Source organism: Talpa occidentalis, unplaced genomic scaffold (assembly GCF_014898055.3).
Source record: "Talpa occidentalis isolate TD23 unplaced genomic scaffold, MPIMG_talOcc4v2.1 talOcc4.17, whole genome shotgun sequence".
Taxonomy (NCBI): Eukaryota; Metazoa; Chordata; class Mammalia; order Eulipotyphla; family Talpidae; genus Talpa; species Talpa occidentalis.
The window spans coordinates 57266980-57293582 of record NW_023601754.1 but is presented as its reverse complement, the minus strand read 5'-3'; the positions used below and the strand labels follow the sequence as shown (position 1 = coordinate 57293582).

Sequence of the window (26603 nt, the reverse complement as noted above, 5' to 3'; positions counted from 1 at the left end):
ACCCCAGTTTTATGCATAAATAGATAAATCTTTAGGGCCTCCCTGGTGGTGCAAGGGGTTAAGATGCAACCTATGATGCTATCTGTGGCTGCTGCAGCACAAGTTCGATCCCCGGTCGGGGAGCGACCCACATGGCGCAGCAGACCTCTCCTATCTTGCCCGCCCGCTGCTCCCCTCAGCAGTGTATTTCAGTCAATCTGCCTGTTCTATTCCCCACTCTGTCTCTGGTGAATCCTCTCCCCCCCCCCCCCACCCCTACATCTCTGGACTGTACCCCAGTTGTTGCATGCATAAATAAACAAATCTTTAAGAAAATAAGTAAACATAAATCTTAAAAAAAAAAAAATGGAAACCTAAACTAGAAATCTCTAAAGCTGGAGAACAAAGGATGGTTTTCGGGGCCTCCCTAGTGGCGCAAGGGATTGGGACACAACCTATGGGACTGTCTGCAGCCACTGCAGCACAAGTTTGATCCCCAGCTGGCCAGGGAGCAATCCACATGGCGCAGCAGACCTTTTCTGACTCTCCTGCTGCTGATTTGCCCACTGCTCCCCTCAGCAGTGTACTTCGGTCAATCTGCCTGTTCTGTTCCCCACTCGGTGTCTGGTGAATTCTCTCACCCTCTGTACCTCTGGCCTGTACCCCAGCTCTTGTATGCATAAATAAATAATTTTTTTTTTTAAAGAAAAGGATGGTTTTCTGAAAACTTTAAGATTATAGCTTACAAGCAAATTCTCAGTCTATGAAATTTTTATAGGTTGGGGTCTGCTCCATGACTCCACTAAAAGGGGCAGATTTTGGTTTGAAGCATAGACAGGGCTGTGCAAGACTGGAGTAGATTTTCTTTTGGGATAGTGAGTTCCCTTTCAAGCAGAGGTTTGACAGCAACTGGCAAAGGGATCCAGTGTAGACTGTGGTCCCCTGAATCCATGGATAGGACCATGAGGAGCAATGGAAACTAGAGGGATTCTCTATTACCCCACCTCCTAGGACTGGCATAAACTCTCCTTAGCATCCAGCAGGTTAAGTGAGGCGGCTCTGGCCTTTATTGTGCTGGTTGCTGCTTTAAACACCTTGCAAACTCCTGACTGCCACCTCCAGTGAAGAACACACTTCCTGCTGGCAACTGAAAGCAAATGTCTGCTCTTCAAGGAGAACTTCACTAAGTAGCAAACCTTCTTTATTTAAGTATTGCACTTGGCCCAGACTGTACTAATGGTTACCATGTTCCCCAGACTGTCTGGAGAAATAATACACATTATATATGCAAAATACACAAGTATTTATTAAGCCTTGCTTAACATTCTGAAGCAACCAATTTCTTTTTCTGCTTTTTTAAAAATTGATATGCAATTCACATACCTTAAAATGCACCCTTTTAAAGGCCACAGATTCTTACAGGCTACTGATATTAATTCTAGGAAGACAGGTAAGGAGCTTTCTTTGGCCAAATCTTTGAAGTTCAGCTCTAGCTGCTTCCCATAACAAAAGCAGGAGCTGGCTAATAAGCGTTCACCAGGCTGAATTTGATAGACAAATTCAAAAAGAAGAAATTCAGAAAATGTACTGATTTTCACCTCCCAGGAAGATTCTGAGCCAGAGAAGGCTTTGTAGGGAGACTTCCAGCTCCCACTCCAGCACCCCTCTCCACCACCAGCTGGGCCAGACCCTTCTCTAACATCCTGAAAACTCTTTTCCCCTCATCTCACATCAACATGCCAAATACCCATGTCTCTGCTTCTCTTCTGTCAACACCATCCTGTGACCTCAGATGAGGAATCTGCTTTCTAAGCTGTTCACACATTTTTCAAGTGAGGGAGTTGGACTAGATGAACGGTAAGATTGTCTCATCTGGAGTTTGTTGCTTTAGTTTTCCCAAGCACCCCATTTCCGTTCTGGAGGCCCTCAACCTCCCTGAACAGATCTATTGCCACGGAGCTTAAGTGCTTTCTGCCTTTCAGTTTCTCCTCTTGTTGGACCTCAATTCATATTTATGACTTGTAAGCAAAAGTTGCAAGTATCTGCCAGTGAAATAATCAACACAAAGGTCCTAGAAGTAAGGGGATAAGAGAGCAAAGCCAAACACTCCAAAGGACAAAAAACAACTTCCAGTTCTCTGTTAATGATCTTCAATTATCAAATCAGCACAGCATCATGCCTGGCGTTTGAAGCCACCAACTAACCATCCTTTAAATCTCAGCTGTGAGCTTGAAAAAGTTAACTTTGATTTTTGAGCCTCAGATTTCCTTCTCTGTGGGGAAAAAAGAAGATGGGGGGCTAATACTGCCTAGCGGTGTTGAGGATTCAATGAATATATTAAGTTGCTAATACAGCCCAGTACAAAGGAGCTTGGCTACCACAATAAACCATAATTGTGTAAGATTCCCTAACTGGTGAAAGTTTCCGAAGTCTGTATTGCTTCTGCCTACCTCACTGTTTTCCCTATAAGCGACCTGACTACCACCCCTACCCCAGGTACCCATGTTAGATTCCTAACCCATCTGGAGGAGAGGGATGAAGAAATCAGGAGGCATGCGGGTTGCGCAAGAAACTAGCCAACACCAGCTCAGTGAGATACTTTCACTCTAGGTTTATGGTCCAGAATGTGCAGTGAGAAACCATTAGAGCAGGAAAATCCCCAGTGCCCCTGGAAAGCACCTGACGCTTTGCCCCATGAAGGTCAGCTATCTGGCTGGGCAAAGAAGAGGGCAGGAGCCTTCAGACTGGGCAGAAGCTTCCTTCTGCCATCCAGCAGGGTAAATGAGATGCTTCTGACCTGCTGTGCAGCCTCCTAATGAGGGCAAGAGCAGGCCTAGCATCAGTTCATGCTCCCCTGGATATCAGTTTTTGGGGCCATGTACAAAATCTTTGGGTGGCCCCCACCACCATTGTTCTGTTTGTCTGCTGCAGGAGAGCCGGGGAGGGGCTGTGTTCTGGGGAGGGGGCCCGCCTCTGGATCTGGTTTGCTGCGTTTGGCCAGGTCCTCGTTGTGGGCCTTGCGGATGTGGCGGTACAGGTCCCCTGACTGCGTGTAGCTGCGCAGGCAGTAGCGGCACTCGTAGGGTCGCTCACGCGTGTGCACTGTGGCGTGTCGCCGGAGAGTGTAAGAGCATGAGAAGGTCTTTCCACATGTCTTGCAAGTGGGAACATCCTCGGTAAAAACTCCAAAGTTTCCCGGGGTTGCTTCATACTCAGAAGGCAAATAAAGTGGTTCATGCAGGGCTGGGGGGGCAGGCAGGGGTGAGGTCACCAGTCCCCGATGATATGACCCTGGACCTGGTAGCAAATGGTAGGGCAGGTGAGGATCAGGAGGCAGGAAGTGGTCACTGGGTCCCACCTCCTCCAGCCCTGCTGCCCTTGGCTCCTCAAAAGTCTCTGGCTGGGATGGCTGTTCAACATACATTGCTGCTCCAGGTGGGAACAATCCCTCAGGCCCCTGGGGCTGTTCCTCTGACAACTCAGTTTCCTCATCGGAAATCACAATAGCCTCCACTTTCACCTGGACCAACTCAGCTTCTGCTGGGGCTGGAGCCTGGGATAGAACCGGGGCTAGGACTGGGGCTGCAGCCAAAGCTGGGGGGTAGAAGCCTTGCAACAGGCCCCCAGGAGCCCTGGGTTCCACTACCCTCAGACCCTCAGGACCCACATCGAGGGAAGCCAGTGGCTCCACTGAAACTGTTGGGAGACCAGAAGGGAAGTAGTTTGCAGGAACAGTCTCTGTGGAGCTACTGGGGCTGGCAAGAGAGACATCAGTCACTGGTGGGGCGCGTACCCGCAGATGCGATGAGTCAACCTCCACACCAGGCTGCGTAGTGTCAGCCCCTCCGGGCATTGGTGGCTCATCTGGAGGACAGACAGTAGGTGAGGGGGCAGCAGGGCCTTTCCAGTCACCCTTTCCCCAGTGGATTGATGTCTCAGCAGATGCCATTGAAGACTGGGGGCCCCGGGACGTGCTGGACAAAAACTCCAAACTAGGAGCCTGTGAATTGCTCTCCTCCTCCTTCTTAGTGCTATCCGCCTCTGCCAGGGCCCGGGCCTGCAGTCGCCGTTTACACACCTTGACAATGTCATTCATGTGCAAGTAGCTGGCAGCTGCCAGCACATCCTCCACAGGGGTATCCCCCCTCAGGACCAGTTGGCCAGCATACATAAAGTCCAGGAGCAGCCCAAAAGCTGGGGCTGTGACAATCTCATTGTGGATACACACCAGATCCTTCTTGTCTAATTCCCGCTCCTTGTAGAAAAGCTGAAAGAACGGGCTGCAAGACGCCAGCACCGCACGGTGGGCCAAGAACTGGGTGCTACCCACCATCACAGTGCAGTCACAAAGGAAACCCTGGGCCCGCTGCTCTCGGAGGCTCTGCAGTAGCTGCTGGCTGTGTTCTGGAAAATCCATAGCAGCCCACGAAGTGAGAGGGACCCTAGAAAGGTCCCCACCTGTGGCTCCCTGAGAAGAAAGGACAGTGGGTTAGGGTAGGTAACCTCCCAGCAACCTTAACATCAACCCTGAGCCATCACTTGCCACCCCAAAACCTCTGGCAAAACCGTCCTGAACCCAAGACAGCGCCTTAAGTTACTGCAGCTCTATCTCCTAGGTCCCACCAAGTGGGCTCCTTGTAGCCCCGCCCCTCGGCCTAGCCTTGGCAACAGGCCCCGCCCCGTCTCCAAAAGCCCCGCCCCGGAAGTCCCGCCCCTGACCAGCCTCCGCTTCCTCGATGCCCACCCGGTAGCTTCCAGCAGCCCCTCCAACTTAGAGCCTCTCTCGCTCCCAGATCTTCCCGGGTGATGCCTCTACGCCCCACGCCAGGAATTCCCTGAGCCTCGTCCTCTCGCATTCCAAGGGCTAAGAAGTCTTAGGGCGGGAACTAGCAGAGAAAGCTGATCCCTCTCCCACCACCGAGCAGCAACCAGGAGACTCCGCCCCTTCCCACCTTCTCGGGTTTGATTGGCCCAAGTTTGCCTTCTCCCATCAGGGATTGGTCCACTATCCACTAACCACGCCCCCGCTCTGAGCGGTGTCTCCAAGTGGGTGCTCGCGACAGCCATTCAGGCAGTTAGGCACCCCATTGGTTGGCGTTCTTGTCCCCAATTTTTTTCCCTCCTCGTCCCGCCTCCTTGGCCTCAGAGCCCTCTGGATTGGCTGAGCTCCTCCATCGCCCCGAGGCGGCTGGAGGGCGGGGACCTGGCGCCCGGCCCTTCCGGCCGGTGCTCTCGGGACCCCTCGCCAAGTCCGCCGTCCCGGACAGGACGTCGCCACTGTTCGCGGGGGTGCAGGAGAAGGAGAACCAACAAACTGGTGTGGTACCCGAGAGGCCCGGTCCTAGACCCGGCTCTGCCGCGGCCGCGAACGACAGCCGTCCCCGGCAGGGCGCTCCCTCCCCAGCCCGGCACCTTCTCTCCCAAGCGGGGTCCGGGCCGAAAGGGGCGCAGAGAATTGGCAGCTGCGCGAGAGCGTTCGTAGAGTCTCGAGCCTGAGCTCTGCAATCGATTTCTGTGTCTGGAGCGCTCAGGGCAGGCGCCGATCGAAAGGGAGGGAGTGGGGTCGGGCCCTCCCTGTGCCAGGATAGGCCAGTAGAAGAAATCTTTGAGAGCCCCCCGACAACCAGAGGAGAGGAATGTGAGTTGGGAGTACATGATCTTGCCTCCTCTCTGACCCGGGCAAGGTGTTGACAGGCTTAACAGAGTAGTGACTAGATGGTCTGTTATCCCCCTGTTCACCCACCACACGGAGTATCTCCAGTGCTGTTCTGCAGCCAAGCTCTCCAGTCAGACCTAACCAGAGTTCAAGACAGCCCGCCCGTGAGAGAGAAGCAGACGACACTGATCTCAGTTTGAGACCCCTCCTCTTCAAGCTATTCTTCCAAGACATACAATATTTATGGTATAAGAAGTAAAACTTATACCATAACATAAAAAGCACTTACATGTTTTATGAAAAGGATCTATATTTGCCAAAACAAAAATTACAAAACAAACATTACATTTTCCCAAATTTCTTAAATGTCTTAATAGAAAACTGCTGGATCCTCCCATGTTTCTGTTGTTAAGAAGAAATACATCGTTATGCTATATACAATGTTATGATTATATGAAGAAAATCTAGTCTCACTCTGATGGGTAGGCATGGAATTTCATTGGTCGTGAAGTTTGAAAGCGTCTCTAAGTATAATAAGTGTAATGGGAAGCCAAGGGTGGGATTTAAGCAGAGTGGGTGGTGAGGTGCTGTTTTGATATTATTGTCCCTATTCTGTGGAGCAGGGACTTCTGGGATCAAAGTGGAGCAGGGGGGCCTCCCTGGTGGTGCAAAGGGTTAAGCACAGCATTGTGAAGCTATCTGGAGCCTCTGCAGGAAGAGTTCTATCCCCAGCCAGCCAGGGAGCTACCCACATGACACAGCTGACCTCTCCTGCCCCACCCCCTGCTCAGGAGTGTATCTGAGTAGATCCTCCTGTCCTGCTCCCCACTCTGTCTCTGGTGAATCCTCTCACCACCACCCCCAATGCATCTCTGGCCTAGACCCCAGTTCTTGTATGCATAAATAAATAAAAATATATCTTTAAAAGTAGTGTTATCAAAGTTGTTTCATCTATATCTTTATCTTAGTTTTAAAATATAATCCATTTAGGGCCTCCCCGGTGGCGCAGCGGTTGAGCGCTGGGTTGCGAAGCTGCCCGTGGCCTCTGTGGCGCCGGTTCGATCCCCAGCTGCTCCCCGGCCACCGGAGGCGGGTCCCACATGGCGCGCAGACCTCTCCTGCCGTCCGCTGCTCCCCTCAGCAGTGTACTTCGGTCCTTCTGCCTGCTCTGCTCCCCGCTCTGGCTCTGGTGAATTCTCTCACCCTCCCGTGCTTCTGACTGTACCCAGTGCTTGTATAAATAAATAAATAAATCTTTAAAAAAAAAAAATATAATCCATTTAATTGTAAATGAAAATAATTAAATTTTTAAGTGTCTGTGTTTAACAACAAACTGACTTGCAAAGTGATGGAAATATTAACTGGCTTTTGTAGCTGCCTCCAGCTCACCATCCCTAAGGGCAGCACGTAAGGTTGCCTTGGTGGGAGGCTGGTGTGGTAAAGTGGAGGCAGGGGGAATCAGGGATGTTGAAGTCCACTCATCTGCTTCCTTGCCTGGTCTTGGGCAGAAAGTGTCCCCACAGGGTCTGAATGGCTGACTGATGGCCCCTGCTGTCCTAGAAGACGGGAAGACTCCGTGGGATTTGGAGTATGACAGCTGCAAGGAAGCATGAGGTCTCCATCCTTGCTGTGGGGTAGACCAGGCTCTTTTACTTTTAATGTACCCAAAGTGCTCTGGACCACAGGGAATTTCTCAAGGCTGCTTGGACCACCCTGACACTAGAACCATGAAATGAACAAAACCAGATCTGGGGATCTGGGGTGAGGGAAGGTGGGCAGTGGGCACATGACATGCTGTGTGCCAGTTCCCCAAGCAACCATTAAGTGAAGTTACTGCATGTACGATGCTGTAAATAAAACGCTCTAGAAGAGTGCATTCACTCAGGAGTGAATCCCTCAAGGGATTCACTGTAATCCCTTGGGATTACAAGGGATGCTGTAATCCCTCAAGGATTTAAGCTTATTGAAGTCAGTAAATAAAAGCGTGGATCTGTTCTCTTGTATTTTTGTTAAATGGCTCAAAAATTCTTTGTCCTAAAAAAAGAAAAGCTACTTACTATGCTTAGCAAGTGGCTGCAGCCGTTAAATATTTACTGGATGAATACACCCTACTAAAGAGTTTTATTTATGCCGCCTTTCATTCACTGCCCTCACTTAAAGGTAGTTAATGAGCACCTACCTATTCTAGCCCAGCACTTTCCTTTCTGAGTTGGGCCGAGTCCCAGAGCGGGCGAGACTTTGTAGAATTCGAATCCCGCTCACAACAGCGACCCAATCCGGTCCCGGCCGGAAGCAAGGTTGTCGAGGCAGCGTGCGTTTCCGGTGGCGCGGTGAGGCAGCCGCCGCCTGGGGATTTAACTGCCGCTCTCCAGCCTCCAGGCGAAGATGTTCTACCATGTGAGCGGGGTGCGGGGAGGCGGCCGGGGCGCGGTGGGCTGGAGGCGCGAGGCGGGGCTCCTGGGCGCGGGGCCGCTTCCTGCCTCACGGCCCCCCGCGCCTTGCCTGATCCCCATCCCACTTCCCGGCAGATCTCCTTGGAGCACGAGATCCTGCTGCACCCGCGCTACTTTGGCCCCAACCTGCTCAACACAGTGAAGCAGAAGCTCTTCACCGAGGTGGAGGGGACCTGCACGGGCAAGTGAGTGCCGCCTGCCACCCCCTCCAACCCGTCCTCCCGCGCCAAGATCTTGTCGCCTACCCGGAGAACCCTCTCACCTGGGCGCACCGGGCAGTCAGTTGCTGCTTTGGTGTTTCCGCCCCTCTAGTCACATTGGTCACTCATTTACTCACAGACAGACCCGAGGTTGGTCCTGGGCACAGTGCAGTGAACAAGATTCTGAGGCCAGCCTTCAGGGACCACAGAGGTCCCTTGTGTGTCTGTTCTTTTTTCTTTTTTTTTTTTTGGTAAAGATTTATTTATTTATGCATACGAGATCAGGGGTACAGGCCAGTGGTGCGAGGGGTGAGAGGATTCACCAGAGACAGAGTGGGGAACAGAACAGGCAGACTGACTGAAACACACTGCTGAGGGGAGCAGCCGGCAAGACAGGAGAGGTCTGCTGCGCCATGTAGGTTGCTCCTGGGCTGGCCGGTGAGCAAACCCGGGCTGCAGAGGCCATGGACCGCCCCACAGTGGGGTGCTTAGCCCCTTGTGCCACCAGGGAGGCCCTCTTTTTCTTTTTAAAGATTTATTTATGCATACAAGAGCTGGGGTGCAGGTAAGAGATGTGGTAGATGAGAGGATTCACCAGAGACTGAGTGGGGAACAGTACAGGCAGTTGTACTGAAATACACTGCTGAGGGGAGCAGTGGGCGAGACAGGAGAGGTCTGCTGCGCCATGTGAGTTGGCTCCCTGGCTGGCGGGGAATGGAACTCATGCTGCAGAGGCTGTGGATTGCTTCATAGTGCAGTGCTTAACCGCTTGCGCCACCAGGGAGGTCCCTAAAGATTAAACTGTATTGGGCACTTACCATGAAGTTAGAGTGGTGACTGGCCTTATACTGATAAGTCCTGTCTTCTCTTGGTCATTAGCTCTTGATCTCTCCTTCCCTTTTGTGCTGCCACCCAACTCCCAGGTGTGGTGACACTTGTTGCAGATATCTTTCTCTTTTTCACCTTCCTTGCAGGTATGGCTTCGTAATTGCTGTTACCACTATTGACAACATCGGTGCTGGTGTGATCCAACCAGGCCGAGGATTTGTCCTTTATCCAGTGAAATACAAGGCCATTGTTTTCCGGCCCTTTAAAGGGGAGGTCGTGGATGCTGTAGTCACTCAGGTCAACAAGGTGAGACATAAGAGACTAAAGCAGGAGGTGGTTCCTCAGAAGATGTGGGATAGGTCCCAACTCCACCTGCTAACTCTGTGTCCTTGACCAAATCAATGGCGATCTGGCCTTGCCTCACTCAGTGGCCTTGTAAGAGAGTAGCCTCCACAGACTGAGTATGGATGGGCCAGGCACTGTGCAAAGTATCATGACGGCTGGCTTGCTTTTTATCTTACTTTTTTTTTTAAGATTTTATTTATTTATGCACACAAGAGCTGGGGTGTAGGCCAGAAGTAAGGGGAGTAGGTGAGAGGCTTCACCAGAGACAGAGTGGGGAGCAGAACAGATGGATCTACTGAAACACACTGCTGAGGGGAGCAGTGGGCAAGACAGGTCTGCTGCATCATGTGGGTCAGCACCCTGGCCGGGGATCAAACTCAGGCACTGAGGCTACAGCTCGATAGCTTGATAGTGCTGAGACAACCTCTGGCTACCGTGGACGCTCTTGCTTTTCAGAGGAGCCAAAGCTTGGAGAAGTCTTCTGGCCAAGGTCATGTGACCAACAAGCGTTCAAATCCTGGACTGACAAGTCCCAGGCCTGATTCTTGCTTAATTTTAAACAAAAGCTTGGCGAAAAAGAGAAATGAAAACAAAGGCTACATTTCATAGTGGTTTCAGATCATGAAAAATATTATTAAGAATCAGAAAAAGGTGGGAAACAGACTCGGGAGGACAAAAGAAAAAGGCATTGTTACTCATTTTCCTTGTAGGTTGGACTCTTCACAGAAATTGGACCCATGTCCTGCTTCATCTCACGACATGTAAGTGGAGGCATGCTGGGTGTGGCTAAGGAGAGACGCCCACGTGTGACCACCTGTCCAAGCATATGTTTAAAGTGCTGGCCCAATCTCACCTGTCTTTCAGTCCATCCCATCAGAGATGGAGTTTGATCCTAATTCCAACCCACCATGTTACAAGACAATGGATGAGGTGAGTGGGGAGGAAGACACCAGTGAGAGGAGGGGGGAATAGGCCCCTTGAAGGGAGGCTGCTAACCTCTGGGTGTCTGAGTATACGCCCCCTTCTCTCCAGGACATAGTAATTCAGCAGGATGACGAGATTCGCTTGAAGATTGTGGGGACCCGTGTGGACAAGAATGACATTGTGAGTTTCTTGCCTGCTTCCCTGTCAGGCAGAATTGGGAGCTGTTGATTTACCACCCAGAATTCCTGGGGGGCTCTTGCACTTTTGATAGGAAGAGGATGGGTGGGCAGAAGTCCTGGGGCTGGGGGCTGGAGGACAGTTCTAAGCTCACTTTGGCTTCATTTTCTTTTTACCTTCCCTCCTGAAGTTTGCCATCGGCTCCCTGATGGATGATTACTTGGGTGAGTGCCTGATCATACCTGCCAGGGTTGCTGCCTGGAGAAGGGGTGTGAGGGAGGAGTAGGGGGGCTGGATGTGGGAGGTAAGGCCTGAGCCACAGATGGAAGAAACTCATCCTGTCTGTTTGTAAGCTCTAGGACTTGTCCCCTTGGGATGGGAGGCCTGTGGTGATGGCTGCCCTGAGTGCTGCATCTAACTGATGTGCTTTCGCTGTTCTTGCAGGGCTTGTGAGCTGAGCACTGGGTCCTCCCACCACGTTTGTTCCTGATCTAGGAGACACAGCTGTCACACTTTCCACGTTGTCCTGAGGCCACATCTGGCTGCTGTGGGGAAGTCAGGAAGGTGACTTGTCCCAAAAAATAGCTGGTAGTTCTCATGGCAGTTATCCTTGTTTTCTGACTGTTCTAACCATAAAACGCATTGATTGGTTCTGTTGAAGCATCATGTCCTCCTTTCTTTGGTAAGAACCACTCTTTATGAAGGTCTTGATGCACAGCTGGCTTTCAGTCCTAGCTCAGCTGTGTCTCCTCATTGCCAGAGTGGCGTCTTTGGAGGGTTGCTGCTGCTTGTATCAGAGATCATCTCTGCGAGTAGCTGGGACAGAGCTGCCTGCGACAGGTATGTGACAGTGACCATGGAGGGTACAACGCATGGAATGCAGTGATTATCAGCCAGGGTAATTCTGGCCCCCAGGGAACATTGGGCAATGACATTGTTGGTTATCACAACTTGGCAGGGTTGAGACTGCCATCTAGTGGGCAGAGGCCAGGGGTGCTGCTCAACACCCTATGATGTATAGGACAGCGCCCCCCACAACAAAGAATCATCTGGCCCCAGAGGACACTTGTGCCAAAGACAAAAACCCGGTTATGGGGCCACCCTGGTGGCGCAGGTGGTTGAGTGCCGCGCTATGAAGCTGCCCGCAGCCTCTGCAGCGCCGGTTCAATCCCTCCGCCTGCCGCAGAGCAACCCACATGGCGTGGCAGACCTCTCCTGTCTCCCCGCTGCTCCCCGCAGCAGTGTATTCAGTCAGTCTGCCTGTTCTGTTCCCTGCTCTGTTTCTGGTGACTCCTCTCACCCTCCCACGCCTCTGACTTGTACCCCAGTTCTTGTATAAAGAAAATAAATCTTAAAACAAACAAACGGGGTGTCCTGGGATGTGTCAGAAAGGCGCCTGATGGGGGCTCCCTTCTCCACCCCTCCCCGCTGCTGGTGAAGACATAGACTCTCCCATTGAGACACTGTTTTGTTATTGTCTCCCTTTTCACTTTCCCCCCCTTTTTAAATCCCTCTTCATTTTTTAATTGGTCAAGTTTCAGTTACTTTGCTGAGATGTTTTTATTTATTTATTTTAAAGATTTATTTATTTATGCACACAAGAGCTGGGGCGCAGGTAAGAGATGTGGGGCGTAAGAGGATTCACCAGAGACAGAGCCGGGAGCAGAACAGGCAGATCTACTGAAATACACTGCTGAGGGGAGCACCGGGGAGACAGGAGAGGTTCTGCTGCGCCATGTGGGATGTTCCCTGGCCGCCCTGGGATTGAACTCTTCGGATTGCTTCATAGTGCAGTGCTTAAGCCCTTGCACCACCAGGGAGGCCCTGCTGAGATGTTTTTACACTCACACAAACGCCTTTCATTTCTGTATCTCCAGCTCTCAGCGCTGTACCAGCTTTTCCAAGTTTGTTAAACCCAGGAATGTTTCTGTGCTGAGTTCCCAGTGAATTCTCCAATGGGACAATGTTAACATGAGCAACTACAATACACTACACCCTTGATCAGACAGCTGGGATTGGGGTGAGATTTTCCCTGGGCCTTAAGCCATGTATCCCACTCGGCGTAAAATTCCTCCCCAGTCTCAAATGCAATTCTCCATCTGTAATCATAGCGGGGCAGAAGCCAGAAGGAAGAGACTGATGGGCGGATGTGAAGGCACATCCCAGGTCTGACAAACACCTGGTACACCGAGGGCAGGGCGAGACCAGAGAACAAGGTGGGCTGCTCCAGGTTGGCTGGGTGCAGGTATAATGAACAAGGGAATTTGCTTCTGAGGTACAGCTTTGGATGCTGCAGGATGAGTAGTTCTCCACGCCCCTCCCACCAAATTTCAGTCTGATAAGGCTTTGACTATATTTAGTCCATATGTTACCCAGATGGCCCTGACGTTGCTTTATATATTCAAGGCTGTATCCTGGGAGCAGCTTTTGGGAATGTACCTTCCCAGGGGAAGAGGATGGGAAGCCTGTTGCTCCAGGGACAAAGCGATAGCATACATGGGGGTGTGGGAAACCCCTGTTACTCTAGGTCCAGTTCATGAGTCCATTAGTGGTCACATTCTTTTGATCGCCTTCCCCAACAACAGAAGCATCTCTTGGAACATGAGCATATGGGTGTCGGGAGGGAATGGAGGGGACTTCAAGAAAACTGGCACTTGGGAAAGGTGGCATGATTTCCACGACTCTTGATCTTTCAAGGTTTGATTGTTGGGGCATCTGAAAGTTACAGCCTCTTCAGTAAGTCACAGGCTAATTCTAACCAAAGTATGTATCTGGCAACACACTATATCCTTTATACACATTACTGAATTTTCACAACAGTTCCATGTTATCCCATTTTATAGTTGATAAAACCCGTCAGAGAGATGAACTAACATACTTAATCCAGGTGACATGGATAGTGAGTTGTGGAGCTTTGATTTCTCCAACCATGAGTCTGACTGCAAAGCCAAGGTAGACTCTCTTGCCAGGCTGGCTGGAAAGTGAATGGGAGTCATCTGTGGCCATGTGGGTCTCAATACTATTTTCCCTGACCCCTGCCTCCACTTAGGGGAAAGTGCATCCCTGATAGGTTAAGTCTCAGTGCTATCACCACTGAGGCATGATTTTGATCCCCAGCCAGGGAGCTAACCCACACTGCGCAGCAGACCTCTCCTGTCTCCCTGCTGCTCCCCTCAGCAGTGCATTTCAGTCAATCCGCCTGTTTTGCTCCCCACCTTGTCTCTGGTGAATCCTCTCGCTCCTGCACCTCTGGCCTACACCCCAGTTCTTCTAAACAGAAATAAAAAATAAATAAAAATTACATTAAAAAAGTCCCTGATAGCTTGAATCAGCTGCTCTACCTCTGACAGGCACCCCAGCTCTTCCTCCTCCTCCCATGGGCTCATCATGCCTCCAAGGTTGGCAACAGCTGTTCAGACCAACACCACCTCAGCAAAGAGATCTGCCATCAGCCTAGGTCCTGCTGAGCTGATCTCAAACTCAGCACTTGAGAGGAAACCCCACCCCCTTCCTTCATGCATAGGTAGGCAGATGCGCCCATGGTCAAACTCCGTGTGTCCTGAACATGACTGGAAGACAGCAGGGTCACACTCTCCCTAGGTGCTGTTACCATGGCAACCCCAGCCGCATCTAATAGGCTTTCCAGTTCTGGTCCCAGAGGATTTTTTTTCCTAGAGGCAGCGCTATCCAAGAGAGAGGAAGGGCGAGGATGTGCACATTCATATTCCCCTGCAGAAAGCGCCACTCTAGAATGACTAGCCCCTTGCAAGCCATGTTCCCCGAGGAACTGATTCACTGCCTGCCTTGTGGTGTGTGAGTGGAAGTTCAACCACCAACTCTGCCAAGTGCTTTCACCGACATTATTTCACTTAATGTATGAGGTGCGCATTATTTCCCCAATTGGTAGAGGGGGAAATAATTTGTAGCGTCAGAATTTCAGCCAGGTCGGTCTTACTCCAAACATCCTCCTCTCCTCACGAAGCCCAATCTGAGAAACGCCCAAGTTCGGGCGAGTGTGCGCGCGTGAGAGGGTCAAGGGACTCGGCGAGGCAGGCGGGGTCCTACATTTGCTTCCCGGGCAGGAGCAGGGGGCACCGGGTAGGGGGCCGCAGGAGCAGCGCCCCGAGTCTCGGTGCCGTCGGAGGGCCCGGCCTCCGGCCGAGCACGCCTACCTGGAGCCCACCGTCCTTGGGGGGGAGCGCAGGGGTGCTGAGGTGAGGTGGGTCCCAACGAGGAGGCAGGAAAGCCAAGTCAGGCACCAACGTCTAAAGCTTCGCTGCAGTCGCGAAAACGCGAGCGTTGGGACCTTGAGGCGCAGACACGAGCTGACGAGCGCGCCCGAGCCGCTTGCCAAACGCCCGCCCGCCAGGCGCGCCCACTCGCCAGGCTCCAAGAACTGTTGCTTTAAGGAGCGCGACTCTGCAGCGTCACGTGACGCGGCCGCCCCGGGTCTTTCACAGCGGCTCCACAGTGGCCAATCGCACGGCGGAAAACCTCCAGGGGGCGGGACTTTCTCTAGGCGCCCTCCGATTGGCTGCGGGCGTGCAGGGCGGGGCCTGGGCGCGGAGAGGGAATTAGTGTGAGCAGGAGAGTGGGAGCTGCGGCCGCTGCGGTGTCGGTGGCCGCCCTCGCCGCCCGCAGCGCTCCGGTGAGTAGGCCCTCGCAGGTCCGGGGGCCCCCGTGCCGCCGCTGGCCGCACTCTTCCCGGCCTTAGGGCCAGCTCTGCTGGGGGCCCGCCCCTCCGCTGAGCACGTGACCCAAGTTCGGTAACCCCTGACCTCCTCCACCCACCCCGCCGCCTGCGGATCTGGGACTTGCGCCGCTGCGGGGAGGATGCGCCTCTCCCCGCGGGTGGAGGTCAGTGCCCACGCCCCCTAACCTGCGTGGTTAGTGGGCGATCGCGCGGCCGAGAGGAGCCTGAGGAGCGGGAGACCTGGGTCAGAGCCCGGACTTCGTGGGTCTTGGTGCGGGCACATAATAGGGAAACTCGCGCCGCGCGGGCCGGCTTCTTGCTCCCATTTTACAGATGGGGAAACTGAGGCGTCGTAGCGACCTTTTGGCGGGTCTCCAACGCCTACCCTTCCAGTCTGCGAATTCAGGCCTTGTTGTCGTACAGCTGGTAGCTCCTGGTATTAGGGACAGGGGTTGGGTCCCGCTCCCCACTTAGTGCTCCCTGAATGATCTTGGGCAAGGCTTTTAATCTCTCTGAGCTTTAATGTCCTTGGCTGTGAAATAGACATACTACAGAATACCTTTCTCATTGTTAAGAAGGATAAAATGATAAAATGAGGTAATCCACATAAAGTGCTGAGCTCAGTGCCTCGGGTGCAGTATTGCTCAAAAAATACCTCCTCTCTATTCCTTGTCTTGTTTTTCAGTAAGTGTTTATTGAGGCATAGTATGTGCTGACACTCTGCTGGACGCTGGGGATGCAAAGGTGAGCAAAAAGGCCTGCTCCATGCTGGCATGGAATGGGGAGGGAGGTGTTATCAAAATGTGACACCAGTGCCTTTGCACAAACTGACCACTGCTTTGAAGGCCAAGGCCCTGGACATCGTGGGGTCGGAGAAGACCTCCTTGAGCAAGTGACATTGAACTAAGGTCTTAAGATGCAAGCAGTTTGTTAGACAAAGGCATTGGGGGTGGAGGGAAAGAGGATTCCAAGCAGAGGAAACTGAGTATGTGGACAGCTTGAAATAAGGTGCTCTGAGGAAATGAAAGGAGGCCTGGAGCAGGAATGCAGACCACCTTAGAGAGTGGGGTAGAGAGTGGCAGAGATGTCTCAGATGGAGGTGCACACCCCCAGCCAGTGAGCCAAGTACAGGCTTGGATTTTATTTCAAAGGCAGTGGGGAGCCATTGGGAGAAATGCTGTGGAGGCCAGGCAGGCTGCCGTTGGGTTTAGGGACCTGGAGGTCACTGGTGCCCAGCAAGTCTGCTGGACAGGGCCCGCAGTCCTGCTCCTGGGCTCCCTGGGCTATGGCGCGGCTGTTCAAACTGCCCCTCCGCTCCCAGCTCCATCGGGGCCATGTCTGAGCGAGAGGAGCGGCGGTTTGTGGAGATCCCACGGGAGTCCGTCCGGCTCATGGCGGAGAGCACAGGCCTGGAGCTGAGCGATGAGGTGGCGGCCCTGCTTGCAGAGGATGTATGCTACCGGCTCCGAGAGGCCACCCAGGTACCAGCCCCCCCTCCCTCCCACCACCCCCTCCTGCAGGAGCTCTGCGGGGCAGGTGGAAGCGCCCGCACTGCTCTTGCTAAGGTGGGCCAAGCAGCGAATGTCGCCTTCTGCACAGGAGACACCGAGGCATGTGGGGTGTGGGTGTTTGCAGAACAGCAGAGTGAGAGCCAGGCTTTCTAACTGCTGGTCTGGTGGCCTTTTTGCCTCTTCTCCAGGCTGTCTCTTCACTGGCTGTCTCTTCCACCCCACACCCTGACTCTGTTCCTCCTCTCCCAGAATAGCTCTCAATTCATGAAACACACCAAACGGCGGAAGCTGACCGTGGAGGATTTCAACAGGGCCCTCAGGTGGAGTAGTGTGGAGGTGAGTGGGGTGGGAGCCCAGCTTGGCTGGCCAGACACCCCATGAGGGAGGTACCCAGCCTAGCCTGTGGGGCTGTGAATGCAGAGAAGAGGCTGTTGGGGCCAGGGGTTAAGAAAGACTTTCTGGAAGAGTTGGGGCTTGAGTGGGTCTTAAAGGGATGCTGAGCGTGAGAAGAGCAGGCATTCTGGGTGCGGGAGGAGCCTGAGCTCCATGTGGGTGTTTAGAGGTCCAGCATAGTTGTTCTGGGCATGGGTAGAGGGGAGAAGGGTGTGTTTAGAGGAGGGCAGTCTTGTCTCAGTTGGGTGAGTCTGACTGAGGAGGCCCAGGGGTTGGGGCTTGGCTTCTGCAGGTACCACCCCCTATGGGAGGGACCTCGATCTGTCCCCTGACCCAGAGAGCACTGGATGCCCCAGCTGTGTTGCCAGCGATGACCTGAAGCCCCAGCTACCCACCTCTTAGGACCTCTGGATTTCCTGCCTGGTTGCTAGAACCCCGTCCCCAGATTCAGCCTGCTGGCCCACCCTGTCTTTCCTCAGGCTGTGTGTGGTTACGGATCCCAGGAGGCTCTGCCCCTGCGCCCTGCCAGGGAGGGTGAGCTCTACTTCCCTGAGGACCGAGAGGTGAACCTGGTGGAGCTGGCCCTATCTACCAACATCCCCAAAGGCTGTGCTGAGACAGCTGTGAGAGGTAGCTGCCGGGGTCTTGTGTGGGGTGGAGATAGGACCTGGCTGTCAGAGGGGTGGGGACCGGCTGGCTGGTCGATGGGATGGAACTTAGAGAGGTGTGTGGTACTGCTAGGGGTGAGACTGCCGGCTGACCCATCTCTCTGCTCTGGCTGCAGTGCACGTCTCCTACCTAGATGGCAAAGGGAACCTGGCACCTCAAGGATCAGGTGAGGGATGGTGTGAGGAACAGGCCCTCGGGTCAAACTGGCCTCCCTTGGGACCAGGGTCATGTCTATACCTCTGAGTCCTCGTCTGACAAGTATTTCCGATGCTCTATGCTGATGGGCTCTGTCCCTGCCTAGAGGCCCAGAGTTGGTGCTGGGAGTCTAGGCCTGCAGGCCACATAATGTCGCATGTGGGTGCTAGTGTGGAAGTCTGGGTGCCTGCTGCGGGGGCAGGGGGTGTGTCTCAGTCTCACTTCTGGGGTCTGCTGAGCAGAGCTTTTCAAGACTTGGGACTTGTGGATTGAGTTGGATCTGCTCGACAGGGGACAGGTGAGTGGGAGGCTGGCCTGCAAGGTCAGGACTAAGCTGGCTGCTCAGAGCAGCTGGTGGTTCTACTCTGGGAGTCCTGGCTGAACGGGCTTCCTGGGGTATGGGGAGAGCAGGCTGGGGAGGCTGGGAGAGGGCAGAGCTCTCCACTCTGACTGACCATCCCTTTCCCACCCTCTCACAGTGCCCAGTGCTGTGTCTTCCCTGACCGATGACCTTCTCAAGTACTACCAGCAAGTGACTCGGGCTGTGCTGGGGGATGACCCACAGCTGATGAAGGTGAGCCAGGGGCTCAAATTGGGGCCCAAAGTTAAACTTTTAGACTCCAGTGAAATCTTTCAGGTGTCTCCTTCCTGTGACTAACTGAGGTGGGGGGCAGCTGCTCTGAGGCCTAGTGCCCTGAGGCTGGCCCTCCTCCAGTCCTGACTCTCCTTCCTGCTCCAGTAAGGAAGCCTGTTTCTCGGGGGATGGGAAGCTCAGCACGGCCCTTTCTGGCGCTCGAGTGCTCAGTCTCCCCACATGTTAATTCTGGAACCTACTCTTTGGGGTGCCTTGTGGCCTGGGACCAAGTGGGGCAGCCACGGTACAGCCTTTAGTAGCCTGGACCGGAGAGAAGAGGAAGCGGAGGGGCCAGATTAGGGTGCCAGGATTGAGAGACTGGCCCTTGCCTCCGCAGTCTCCAGGGCAGACAGCCTTCGGATGGGGCCTGTGGGGCTGCACAGGGCCCACTGGATGGCACCAGGTCAGGCCTCCGTCAGGGGAGTGCTTGCTTGGTGCTCTGCTCTATCATGTGGCCTTTCTCGGTGGGAGGGTTTCCCATACTCCATGACTTCTTGTCGCCTGCTGCTGCTTCCCTTACTAAGTCGAGGGTGGCTGCCGGGCATCCCTGCCTTGGCAACTAGGCTCCCGGGCCCCAGGCACACTGCAGGCAGCTGGGCAGGGACTGAGAGCCGAGCTCCTTCCTCACTAGCCTGTTGTCTGCTTCCACAGAATCTTCCTTAGACTCTTTATGCAGAGGAGTATGGGGGGTGGGGGTATGTGTGTGTGTCACAGATCAAAATGGTTCTTCACATTGGTTTATTCTAATACATTTTTATACAAGAGCTATGATATAAACACAGAATGGAAGTCTTCAATAAAATCACCCTACCAGCCTTTCCTATGTCTATAAAGTATGATCAGTGTGAACCAGAGTGCTGTCATAGTGCACATCTGCTTTTAGAACAGCTGCTTTTCTCAGTTAAAAATGTTAGACCATTTAGAGTGTATTCGGTTTATTACTACAGACAGCACAGCAGGGGTTTGCATGTGAGGACGTTTCTTTTATGGGGGTTAAATTTTGTAGAACTGCTGAATCAAAGCATATGAACATTTGGAATGTTGCTACTACAATAAAATGTTAATATTTGTGCTCAAATGTCCTTTAAGAAAGTGTTGGTTTATACTCGGATGTGGCACAGCCTGACCCCTTCCTTTTCAGATCGCGCTCCAGGACCTGCAGACTAATTCCAAGATTGCCGCGCTCCTGCCTTACTTCGTTTATGTGGTCAGTGGGGTAAGTAACCAGGCTGGGGCAGGGGACGATGTTTGTGGGGAGTAGATGACCCAGGACAATGTCAGGCTAACGCAGGTGCCCTCAGAATAGTAGGCTCCTGCCCGCACCCCTGTGTCTCCCTGAACTTCCTTCTTCCATCAGGTAAAGTCTGTAAGCCATGACCTGGAGCAGCTGCACCGGCTCCTGCAAGTGGCACGGAGTCTGGTTCGGAACCCACACCTCTGCCTGGGGCCCTACGTCCGCTCGCTGGTGGGCAGTGTCCTTTACTGCGTCCTGGAGCCACTGGCGGCCTCCATCAATCCCCTGAACGACCACTGGACTCTGCGGGATGGCGCTGCCCTCCTGCTCAGCCACATCTTCTGGTAGCACCGGGCCCAGAGTTGATCGGAGCTGAGTGGGTTAGGGCAGGGACATGGGTACATCCTCTGGCTTTGAGGCTGTATGTTGAAAGGTCAGGGGAACCTTGCCCTTTGAACTTCTCAGTTGGGTGACAGATAAGATTTTGTTCCTTCAATGCTCAGGTCCCGGACCAGTTAACCTAACCGCCCTGTTCACTGACCACATGCCTTTCACATGCTGTTTTCTCTCTGCTGTGATTGGAGCCTAGAGGGCAGCACCCGGCTTCCTTCCCTACTCTGATTGAACGTTGTTTCCACAGGACTCACGGGGACCTTGTGAGTGGCCTGTATGAACAAATCCTGCTCTCCCTGCAGAAGGTCTTGGCTGACCCTGTGCGGCCTCTCTGCTCGCACTACGGGGCTGTGGTGGGCCTGCATGCCCTTGGCTGGAAGGTGAGGGCCCCAGCTTTTCTCACAGATTATGAGAGCTCTGTTTGTAGCTAGAAAGTAGGATTTGTCTTGTATCAGAAAAGTGTATGCTCACTGCTGCTGAGTTCTGAATTCTTGCCTCAGGCCATGCTCCATGGCAGCCTGCCTTTCTCTTTCAAAAATCTACATGGCAGATGTTACTGTGTCCATTTTATAAGTTTCTGCTCACTGTTTTGTCATATAAAGGAGCTACCCTTCAGTCTTCTTCTATTGAGTATCATAAAGCTGGATTTTGAACTTTGTCAGCTACCTTCTTAGCATCTGTCAAGGTTATCAAATGGTTATGCCTCTTAATGACAGGTTATATTAGATTTTTCTGCTGACCCTTTCTTGCCTACTGGGGTAAATTCTCTTTACTGCTATTGAGATTTTTAGTGGAATTATATTAGTTCAGCTTTGGAGAGAATGGACATCATTAATGACATTAAGTCTTCATTTATGTTGAACTTTTGTCAAATGCCTCTTCTGTATATATATATATATATATTTTAATAGAGGCATGCTTTTATTTATTTGTTTGTTTGTTTTTTTGTTTATACATGCACTGGGTACAGTCAGAAGCACGGGAGGGTGGGAGAATTCACCAGAGCCAGAGCGGGGAGCAGAGCAGGCAGAAGGACCGAAGTACACTGCTGAGGGGAGCAGTGGGCGGCAGGAGAGGTCTGCGCGCCATGTGGGACCCTCCTCCGGTGGCCGGGGAGCAGCCGGGGATCGAACCGGCGCCGCAGAGGCCGCGGGCAGCCTCACAACCCAGCGCTCAACTGCTGCGCCACCGGGGAGGCCCCTCTTCTGTATATTTTTAATTGATTCCAAGGATGTGCATTTATCTATTAATGTGATTAACTGAATACCCATTTTCTAATAATAAACCATCGTTACATTTCTAGGATAAACTAGGTAGCTTTAAAAAAAACCCCAAGTTTTATTAGGATATAATGCACTGTTTGGTTTGCTAAATTTTTAGAGGATTTAATTCATGATTGAAATCAATCATAAGTTTTCTCTTGTACTGGCTTTAGTGTTAGGGTTATACTGGCCTCATAGAATGAGTTCGGGAGTATTTCTCTTTTATGATTGTGCTATGAGATTGAGATACTCTTCCTTGAATGTCTTAATTGCATTCCCCCAAATTAATCACAGGATTTAAAATTATGTAATCAGAGTCCAGGTCTGTTTTAGTGCAGGTAGTTGCAACTGAGAGTTAGGTTCACTGCACCAGAATACTTGTCTGTTGACTGTATGGGGTGGTAGATAAATTTCTCAGTTTTCAGCTGAGTGTTACTTACACCCTCTAGCCTTGGCATGTTTTGGCGCTAATAGGGTACATTACATGGTTTGCATCTGACCTTTCTTCTCAGTGCTTAACCAAGGCTCAGGCTTAGAGTAGGTACCAAATAAACCATAGATGAATGTGCCAGCAGGGAATTCACAAGGATCAAGCCCGCTTCAGTGCTGGAGCTAAAAATATGGTCTTTCGTGGAAAAGGATATTGAGGCAGTGAGCAATAAAGAGATGCTTACTGTTTTCCTTCTCTCCCATCCAGGCAGTAGAACGAGTCCTCTATCCACACTTGTCCACTTACTGGACAAATCTTCAGGCTGTGCTGGATGATTATTCAGTATCTAATGCTCAGGTTAAAGCAGATGGACACAAAGTCTACGGAGCCATTTTGGTGAGTTCCAGGCCCTTCCAGTCCCCTTCCCTGCCTGAGCTGTTACTTTGGGACACTCGATGGCCTGGGATACCTCCTAGTCCTTGCCTAGCCCATACCTTCTACTCTCACAGGTGGCCGTAGAACGACTCCTGAAGATGAAGGCACAGGCAGCAGAGTCCCAAAAGGGGGGTCCAGGCGGCAGCGGGTGGCGGCGGTCGGACGACCTGCCCTGGGACAGCCTTCTGCTGCAGGAGTCTTCCTCCGCTGGCAGCGCAGAGCCAGGCTTTGGGGGTGGGCTCCCGCTGCCGCCCGGAGGCGTGGGACCAGAGGACCCTTCCCCTTCCGTGACCCTGGCGGACATCTACCGGGAGCTCTACGCCTTCTTCGGTGACAGCTTGGCCACCCGCTTCGGCACGGGTCAGCCCGCGCCCACGGCCCCACGGCCGCCCGGAGACAAGAAGGAGCCGGCGGCCGCGCCGGACTCGGTGCGGAAGATGCCGCAGCTGACGGCGAACGCCATGGCCAGTCCGCAGGGAGACGAGAGCCCCCGGGGCGGCGGCCCACCCTCGGCCTCTGCGCCCGCCGCCTCCGAGAGCCGGCCGCTGCCGCGCGTGCACCGCGCCCGGGGGGCGCCCCGGCAGCAGGACCCCGGCGCCGGCACCCGCGACGTCTTCCAGAAGAGCCGTTTCGCCCCGCGCGGCGCCCCCCACTTCCGCTTCATCATCGCCGGGCGGCAGGCCGGGAGGCGCTGCCGCGGACGCCTCTTCCAGACGGCCTTCCCCGCGCCGTACGGGCCCAGCCCGGCCTCCCGCTACGTGCAGAAGCTGCCCATGATCGGCCGCACCAGCCGCCCGGCCCGCCGCTGGGCGCTCTCGGACTACTCGCTGTACTTGCCGCTCTGACGCGGCGGCCCCCGCCCCGTGAATAAACTCGCGCCCGGAAGTGACGTCTCCGCGCTCGTGGTCGCGCCGGAGGAGGCGGGGCTTGGGCGGTTGGTTCCTGCGCGGCGCTTCCTGGGGGCGAGGGCGCCATGGCGCTGCCCTGGTTGCACCGCTTCGAGCTCGCGCTCTTCGCTGCCGCCTTCCTGTGCGGGGCCGTGGTGGCCGCAGCGCTGACCCGAACCAAGGTGCGGCTGCGGAGCGGGATCAGCCTTGGGGTCGGGGCGGGTAGGTGGGCGGCCGGCCGGTCCTGACGCGGGGAGAGCGCGGCTTGCCGGGCCGGGCGAGACCCGGCGCGCCGCCCGCGGGGACAAGCGGCCCCCGCGCCCGCCCGGGTGGTGCTCGCAAGGCGCTTCTTCGCCACGGGGTTAAGTCCTCAGACCTGGCCTGGTCTCACTGCTCCCGCTGCATAACCGTACCCCGGTTCTGACACCGAAATACCCTCGGGCTCTCCCTCCCTTACATCAGAAATTGTGCTGAACTTCGTCAAGAAATAAAGCATGGTGGGTGGAGACGTCATTGCAGCACACAGAACGCTAACGCAGTAGCGTTTACATTGTTGACCCCAACCAGGCTGTCTTGCTAATACAAATTCACGTCATCTGCCAGCCACGCCCAATTTATAGATTAGAAAGCATCGGAGATCGTTGTTACCCAAGGTCTTGATTACTCTAGCTTTTCCGCACGCAAGGGAGACCATCACTATCACCTATTTCTTGATTCTTCTGGCCATTGCAGGTTTGATCGCCTCAGCTGGCCCTCGACGCGTCTTTTGGCCAGGAAACGAACTGGCAGTGCGCAGATACCTTTGTAGGGTGGCCTTGGCCTGCGTTGTCCCTTACATCTGCCAGGAACCTGCACGCAGAGGCAGACTTGAAATCTAAGACTTAGAAGCTTCTTTCCACAGGGCTCCTTCAGGGGCAGCTGTCCCCTATATGGTGTGGTCACCAGGAATGGTTCCACCTTGGCCTTGTCCCAGCCCTCGGCCCCATCCCTCTGCTACTTTGTGGCTGGGGCCTCTGGCCTTCTGGCCCTCTACTGTCTCCTGCTTCTGTTCTTCTGGGCCTACAGCAGCTGCATCGAGGATTCCCACAGGTGACTGCCCCACTCTGAGGGCCAGGGGCTGCGGTGGGAGAAGGCCCATCTCAACTACAAAGCTTGTTCTCTTCCTCCTCAGAGGCCCTATAGGGCTCCGAATTGCATTGGCCATCTCAGCTATAGCCATTTTCCTGATCTTAGTGTCTGCCTGTATCCTTCGGTTTGGCACCAGTTCTCTCTGCAAATCCATCATTTCCCTCAACTCTACAACTAGGTAATGGGAGAGGGCGGGGTGCCTGGCTGGGGCTGACTACCTTTCCTCTGCAAGTCAAGGGTTCCTATGGCCAAGGACCTAGATGCAGCTGTGTCGACTATATCCCTGCTTTCTCACAAATGTCTCTTTGACCTCACAGCTGCTCTGAAGCCCAGAAAATTTCTTGGACACCCCCTGGAACCGCTTTGCAATTTTACTCCAATCTACACAATGCCGAAGTGAGTCCTGGGATTGAAATGTCGGGTGGAGACCCAGGGACACACTGAGATTCAGAGACACCTATAACCATGAGTGCTCCTAGTTTGTCCTACCAGTAAGAGGCCAAGAGGAGCTGAAGGGCTTGTCAGCCTGGCAGCAAACAGATGAGAGGTATGGGGGTGAGCTGGATGGCCCCACTCCTCATGCTTTGTTCCTGTCTCCCACAGACCTCTTCTTGGGTGAATCTGGTATTGTGGTGTGTGGTCCTGGTGCTCCAGCTCGTGCAGTGGAAGTCTGAAAGCACACTATACCTTCCTCTGCAGAGGGGGGACCCTGTGTGGAGCTCCGAGACAGACACTCTTGTTGGGCCGCGGCTTTCCCATTCCTGAGGAGTAACCTGAGTGCTTCCTGCAGCCAAGACTCCATGCCCCAAGTGCCTGCAATCCTGTTGCCCCCGCATGGCCATTTACGCTGGGAGCCTGTTCTCCCTCCACGAGGGAAACATGATCTTCCCCTTCCATTCCTCTTCCTACAGCCTCCTTTTTGTACCAAAGTATTATATTACTTTCTTCCTAATGGTACTGAGTTCTTGATGTTAAAAGTTAAAAGTTCAGGTTCCAGGGAGTGGGAGGGAATGAAGGCTAACCAGACATTCATCAAAACTTACTGTCAGGGAGATGCCCTTGGGATGGCTGCCTTTATTTACTGCTAATCTTGGCTCTGAGTGTGGCCTTGGTGGTTGTCCCACCCTATGTTTCAGTTTACTCCCCTTTGGGTGGGGTGAGTGACTCCAGCTGGTTTCTTCACAAGGAACGGTAGGCCCCCACAGTGTTGTCAAAGAGTTTGGTGTTGGGAAAATGTCCAGCTTTGTCCAAGAGGAAGTAGAAGCGCCGGCCTTTGATCTTCAGAGGCAACATGGCAGGGACTTCACCCCGGTGGGCCATGCAGGACACTTGGTTCAAGGGAACCGTGAAATGGGCCCCCAAGCCGAACGGGGCGTGAGTGGTGAGGGTAACCTGCTTCCCTCCGGCCAGTAGGGTCACTGAACGCACAGAGCGGAGGGAGAAGAGAAGACCCGCACCAAGCACCAGGGTACCTGAGGGAAGAGCAAAGACTGGGGTGAGGCCCGGGTCCCCCACACTCACCAGAGCGCTAAGCGGCGACCCTCCCAATGCTCCCTGAATAAAAAATACTGTGGCGACATTAATACCTGAGTTCTTACACCCCAGAACCCAGGCTCCGTCATTCCTCCCAACCACCTGAAGTCTATCGCCACCTCTGGCAACAGATACTATACCTATTCACATCCAATAGGTCCAGCCCCATTTAAAGACGAGAAAGCGGGTGCAGAGCTTCAGGAGCCCGCTCAAGGTCGCCCTGCAAGGGCCAGACCAAAGAGGGCTAGCTCTGTCCGAGGGCGCCCCGCATGCCGAGTGGGGCGCGGCCCACGCCTCACCTATGGCGCCGCAGCCCACCGCCAGCCCGTAACGCCAGAGCGTTGAGCGCACGTCCGAGCGTCCGCGGTCTGGAGGCGCCGCGGCCGGGGGTCGGGCCCAGGCGGCCGCGGCCAGGGAGGCCCAGAAGACGCCCTGGCCGGCGCAGAAGAACCCGAGGACCACGAAGAAGCGGCCGCGTTCATGCTCATACAGCAGCACGTCGCGCGCTGGGCGTCCGTCGTGCAGAGGCCGGCGCGCGGGCAGATTCCGCAGGGTCGCGAGCAGGCGAGCCGGCCACAGCCCCCCGGGCGCCGCCATGGCCGCCCGCGCCGCTTCCGGGGCGGGACTTCCGGCGCGTCGCCCCG

At 53.9% G+C, this 26603-nt stretch overlaps 5 protein-coding genes across 10 annotated transcripts; 3 read left to right on the top strand and 2 right to left on the bottom strand.

The window, feature by feature from the left end:
- Nucleotides 1–380: 380 nt before the first annotated feature.
- Nucleotides 381–14889, bottom strand: ZBTB3 (zinc finger and BTB domain containing 3). Of its 5 annotated transcripts, none has more exons than XM_037517719.2 (2): nt 14735–14889; nt 381–4447 (listed from the first exon to the last, which is right to left on the bottom strand). In XM_037517719.2, exon 2 carries the CDS (start codon nt 4394–4396, stop codon nt 2819–2821), a length of 1578 nt encoding a protein of 525 aa, XP_037373616.1. In that variant the 5' UTR covers nt 4397–4447; nt 14735–14889; the 3' UTR covers nt 381–2818. The 5 variants fall into 5 exon arrangements, with proteins under 5 accessions (XP_037373616.1, XP_037373614.1, XP_054553539.1 ...); XM_037517717.2 differs by lacking the exon at nt 14735–14889 and adding an exon at nt 5392–5916; XM_054697564.1 differs by lacking the exon at nt 14735–14889 and adding an exon at nt 5306–5311.
- Nucleotides 7928–11924, top strand: POLR2G (RNA polymerase II subunit G). The gene is made up of 8 exons (XM_037517806.2): nt 7928–8032; nt 8164–8273; nt 9263–9422; nt 10172–10222; nt 10326–10391; nt 10494–10565; nt 10753–10786; nt 11007–11924. The coding sequence occupies exons 1-8, from the start codon at nt 8021–8023 to the stop codon at nt 11018–11020; spliced, it is 519 nt and encodes a 172-aa protein (XP_037373703.1). The 5' UTR covers nt 7928–8020; the 3' UTR covers nt 11021–11924.
- A 248-nt stretch (nt 14890–15137) lies between the features above and the next one.
- On the top strand, nt 15138–23296 carry TAF6L (TATA-box binding protein associated factor 6 like). Of its 2 annotated transcripts, none has more exons than XM_037517715.1 (12): nt 15138–15210; nt 15941–15999; nt 16577–16736; nt 17016–17102; nt 17639–17789; nt 17944–17994; nt 18503–18597; nt 19799–19873; nt 20015–20235; nt 20532–20664; nt 22244–22372; nt 22486–23296. In XM_037517715.1, exons 2-12 carry the CDS (start codon nt 15992–15994, stop codon nt 23254–23256), a joined length of 1881 nt encoding a protein of 626 aa, XP_037373612.1. In that variant the 5' UTR covers nt 15138–15210; nt 15941–15991; the 3' UTR covers nt 23257–23296. The 2 variants fall into 2 exon arrangements, with proteins under 2 accessions (XP_037373612.1, XP_037373613.1); XM_037517716.1 differs by lacking the exon at nt 15138–15210 and adding an exon at nt 15244–15419.
- Nucleotides 23297–23346: 50 nt separating this feature from the next.
- Nucleotides 23347–26148, top strand: TMEM179B (transmembrane protein 179B). Its single transcript, XM_037517805.2, has 5 exons — nt 23347–23480; nt 24200–24387; nt 24470–24604; nt 24744–24822; nt 25030–26148. The coding sequence occupies exons 1-5, from the start codon at nt 23385–23387 to the stop codon at nt 25189–25191; spliced, it is 660 nt and encodes a 219-aa protein (XP_037373702.1). The 5' UTR covers nt 23347–23384; the 3' UTR covers nt 25192–26148.
- On the bottom strand, nt 23617–26556 carry TMEM223 (transmembrane protein 223). The gene is made up of 2 exons (XM_037515697.2): nt 26259–26556; nt 23617–25898 (listed from the first exon to the last, which is right to left on the bottom strand). Exons 1-2 carry the CDS (start codon nt 26554–26556, stop codon nt 25606–25608), a joined length of 591 nt encoding a protein of 196 aa, XP_037371594.1. The 3' UTR covers nt 23617–25605.
- Between the last annotated feature and the right edge of the window lie 47 nt (nt 26557–26603).

What these genes read in the sequence shown, in the direction of transcription:
- ZBTB3 (XM_037517717.2), bottom strand. Translation starts at nt 5,634, where the DNA reads ATGTACTCCCAACTCACATTCCTCTCCTCTGGTTGTCGGGGGGCTCTC. An exon ending in GACCCCGCTTGGGAGAGAAG is followed by an intron (nt 4,448 to 5,391) that starts GTGCCGGGCTGG and finishes CTTTCTTCTCAG; the next exon opens with GGAGCCACAGGTGGGGACCT.
- POLR2G (XM_037517806.2), top strand. An exon ending in GTTACAAGACAATGGATGAG is followed by an intron (nt 10,392 to 10,493) that starts GTGAGTGGGGAG and finishes CCTTCTCTCCAG; the next exon opens with GACATAGTAATTCAGCAGGA. An exon ending in GTGTGGACAAGAATGACATT is followed by an intron (nt 10,566 to 10,752) that starts GTGAGTTTCTTG and finishes TCCCTCCTGAAG; the next exon opens with TTTGCCATCGGCTCCCTGAT.
- TAF6L (XM_037517715.1), top strand. An exon ending in CCTGGCACCTCAAGGATCAG is followed by an intron (nt 17,995 to 18,502) that starts GTGAGGGATGGT and finishes ACCCTCTCACAG; the next exon opens with TGCCCAGTGCTGTGTCTTCC. An exon ending in TGCATGCCCTTGGCTGGAAG is followed by an intron (nt 20,665 to 22,243) that starts GTGAGGGCCCCA and finishes TCTCCCATCCAG; the next exon opens with GCAGTAGAACGAGTCCTCTA.
- TMEM179B (XM_037517805.2), top strand. Translation starts at nt 23,385, where the DNA reads ATGGCGCTGCCCTGGTTGCACCGCTTCGAGCTCGCGCTCTTCGCTGCC. An exon ending in TGCATCGAGGATTCCCACAG is followed by an intron (nt 24,388 to 24,469) that starts GTGACTGCCCCA and finishes CTTCCTCCTCAG; the next exon opens with AGGCCCTATAGGGCTCCGAA. An exon ending in TCCCTCAACTCTACAACTAG is followed by an intron (nt 24,605 to 24,743) that starts GTAATGGGAGAG and finishes TTGACCTCACAG; the next exon opens with CTGCTCTGAAGCCCAGAAAA.
- TMEM223 (XM_037515697.2), bottom strand. Translation starts at nt 26,556, where the DNA reads ATGGCGGCGCCCGGGGGGCTGTGGCCGGCTCGCCTGCTCGCGACCCTG. An exon ending in GGTGGGCTGCGGCGCCATAG is followed by an intron (nt 25,899 to 26,258) that starts GTGAGGCGTGGG and finishes CTCTTCCCTCAG; the next exon opens with GTACCCTGGTGCTTGGTGCG.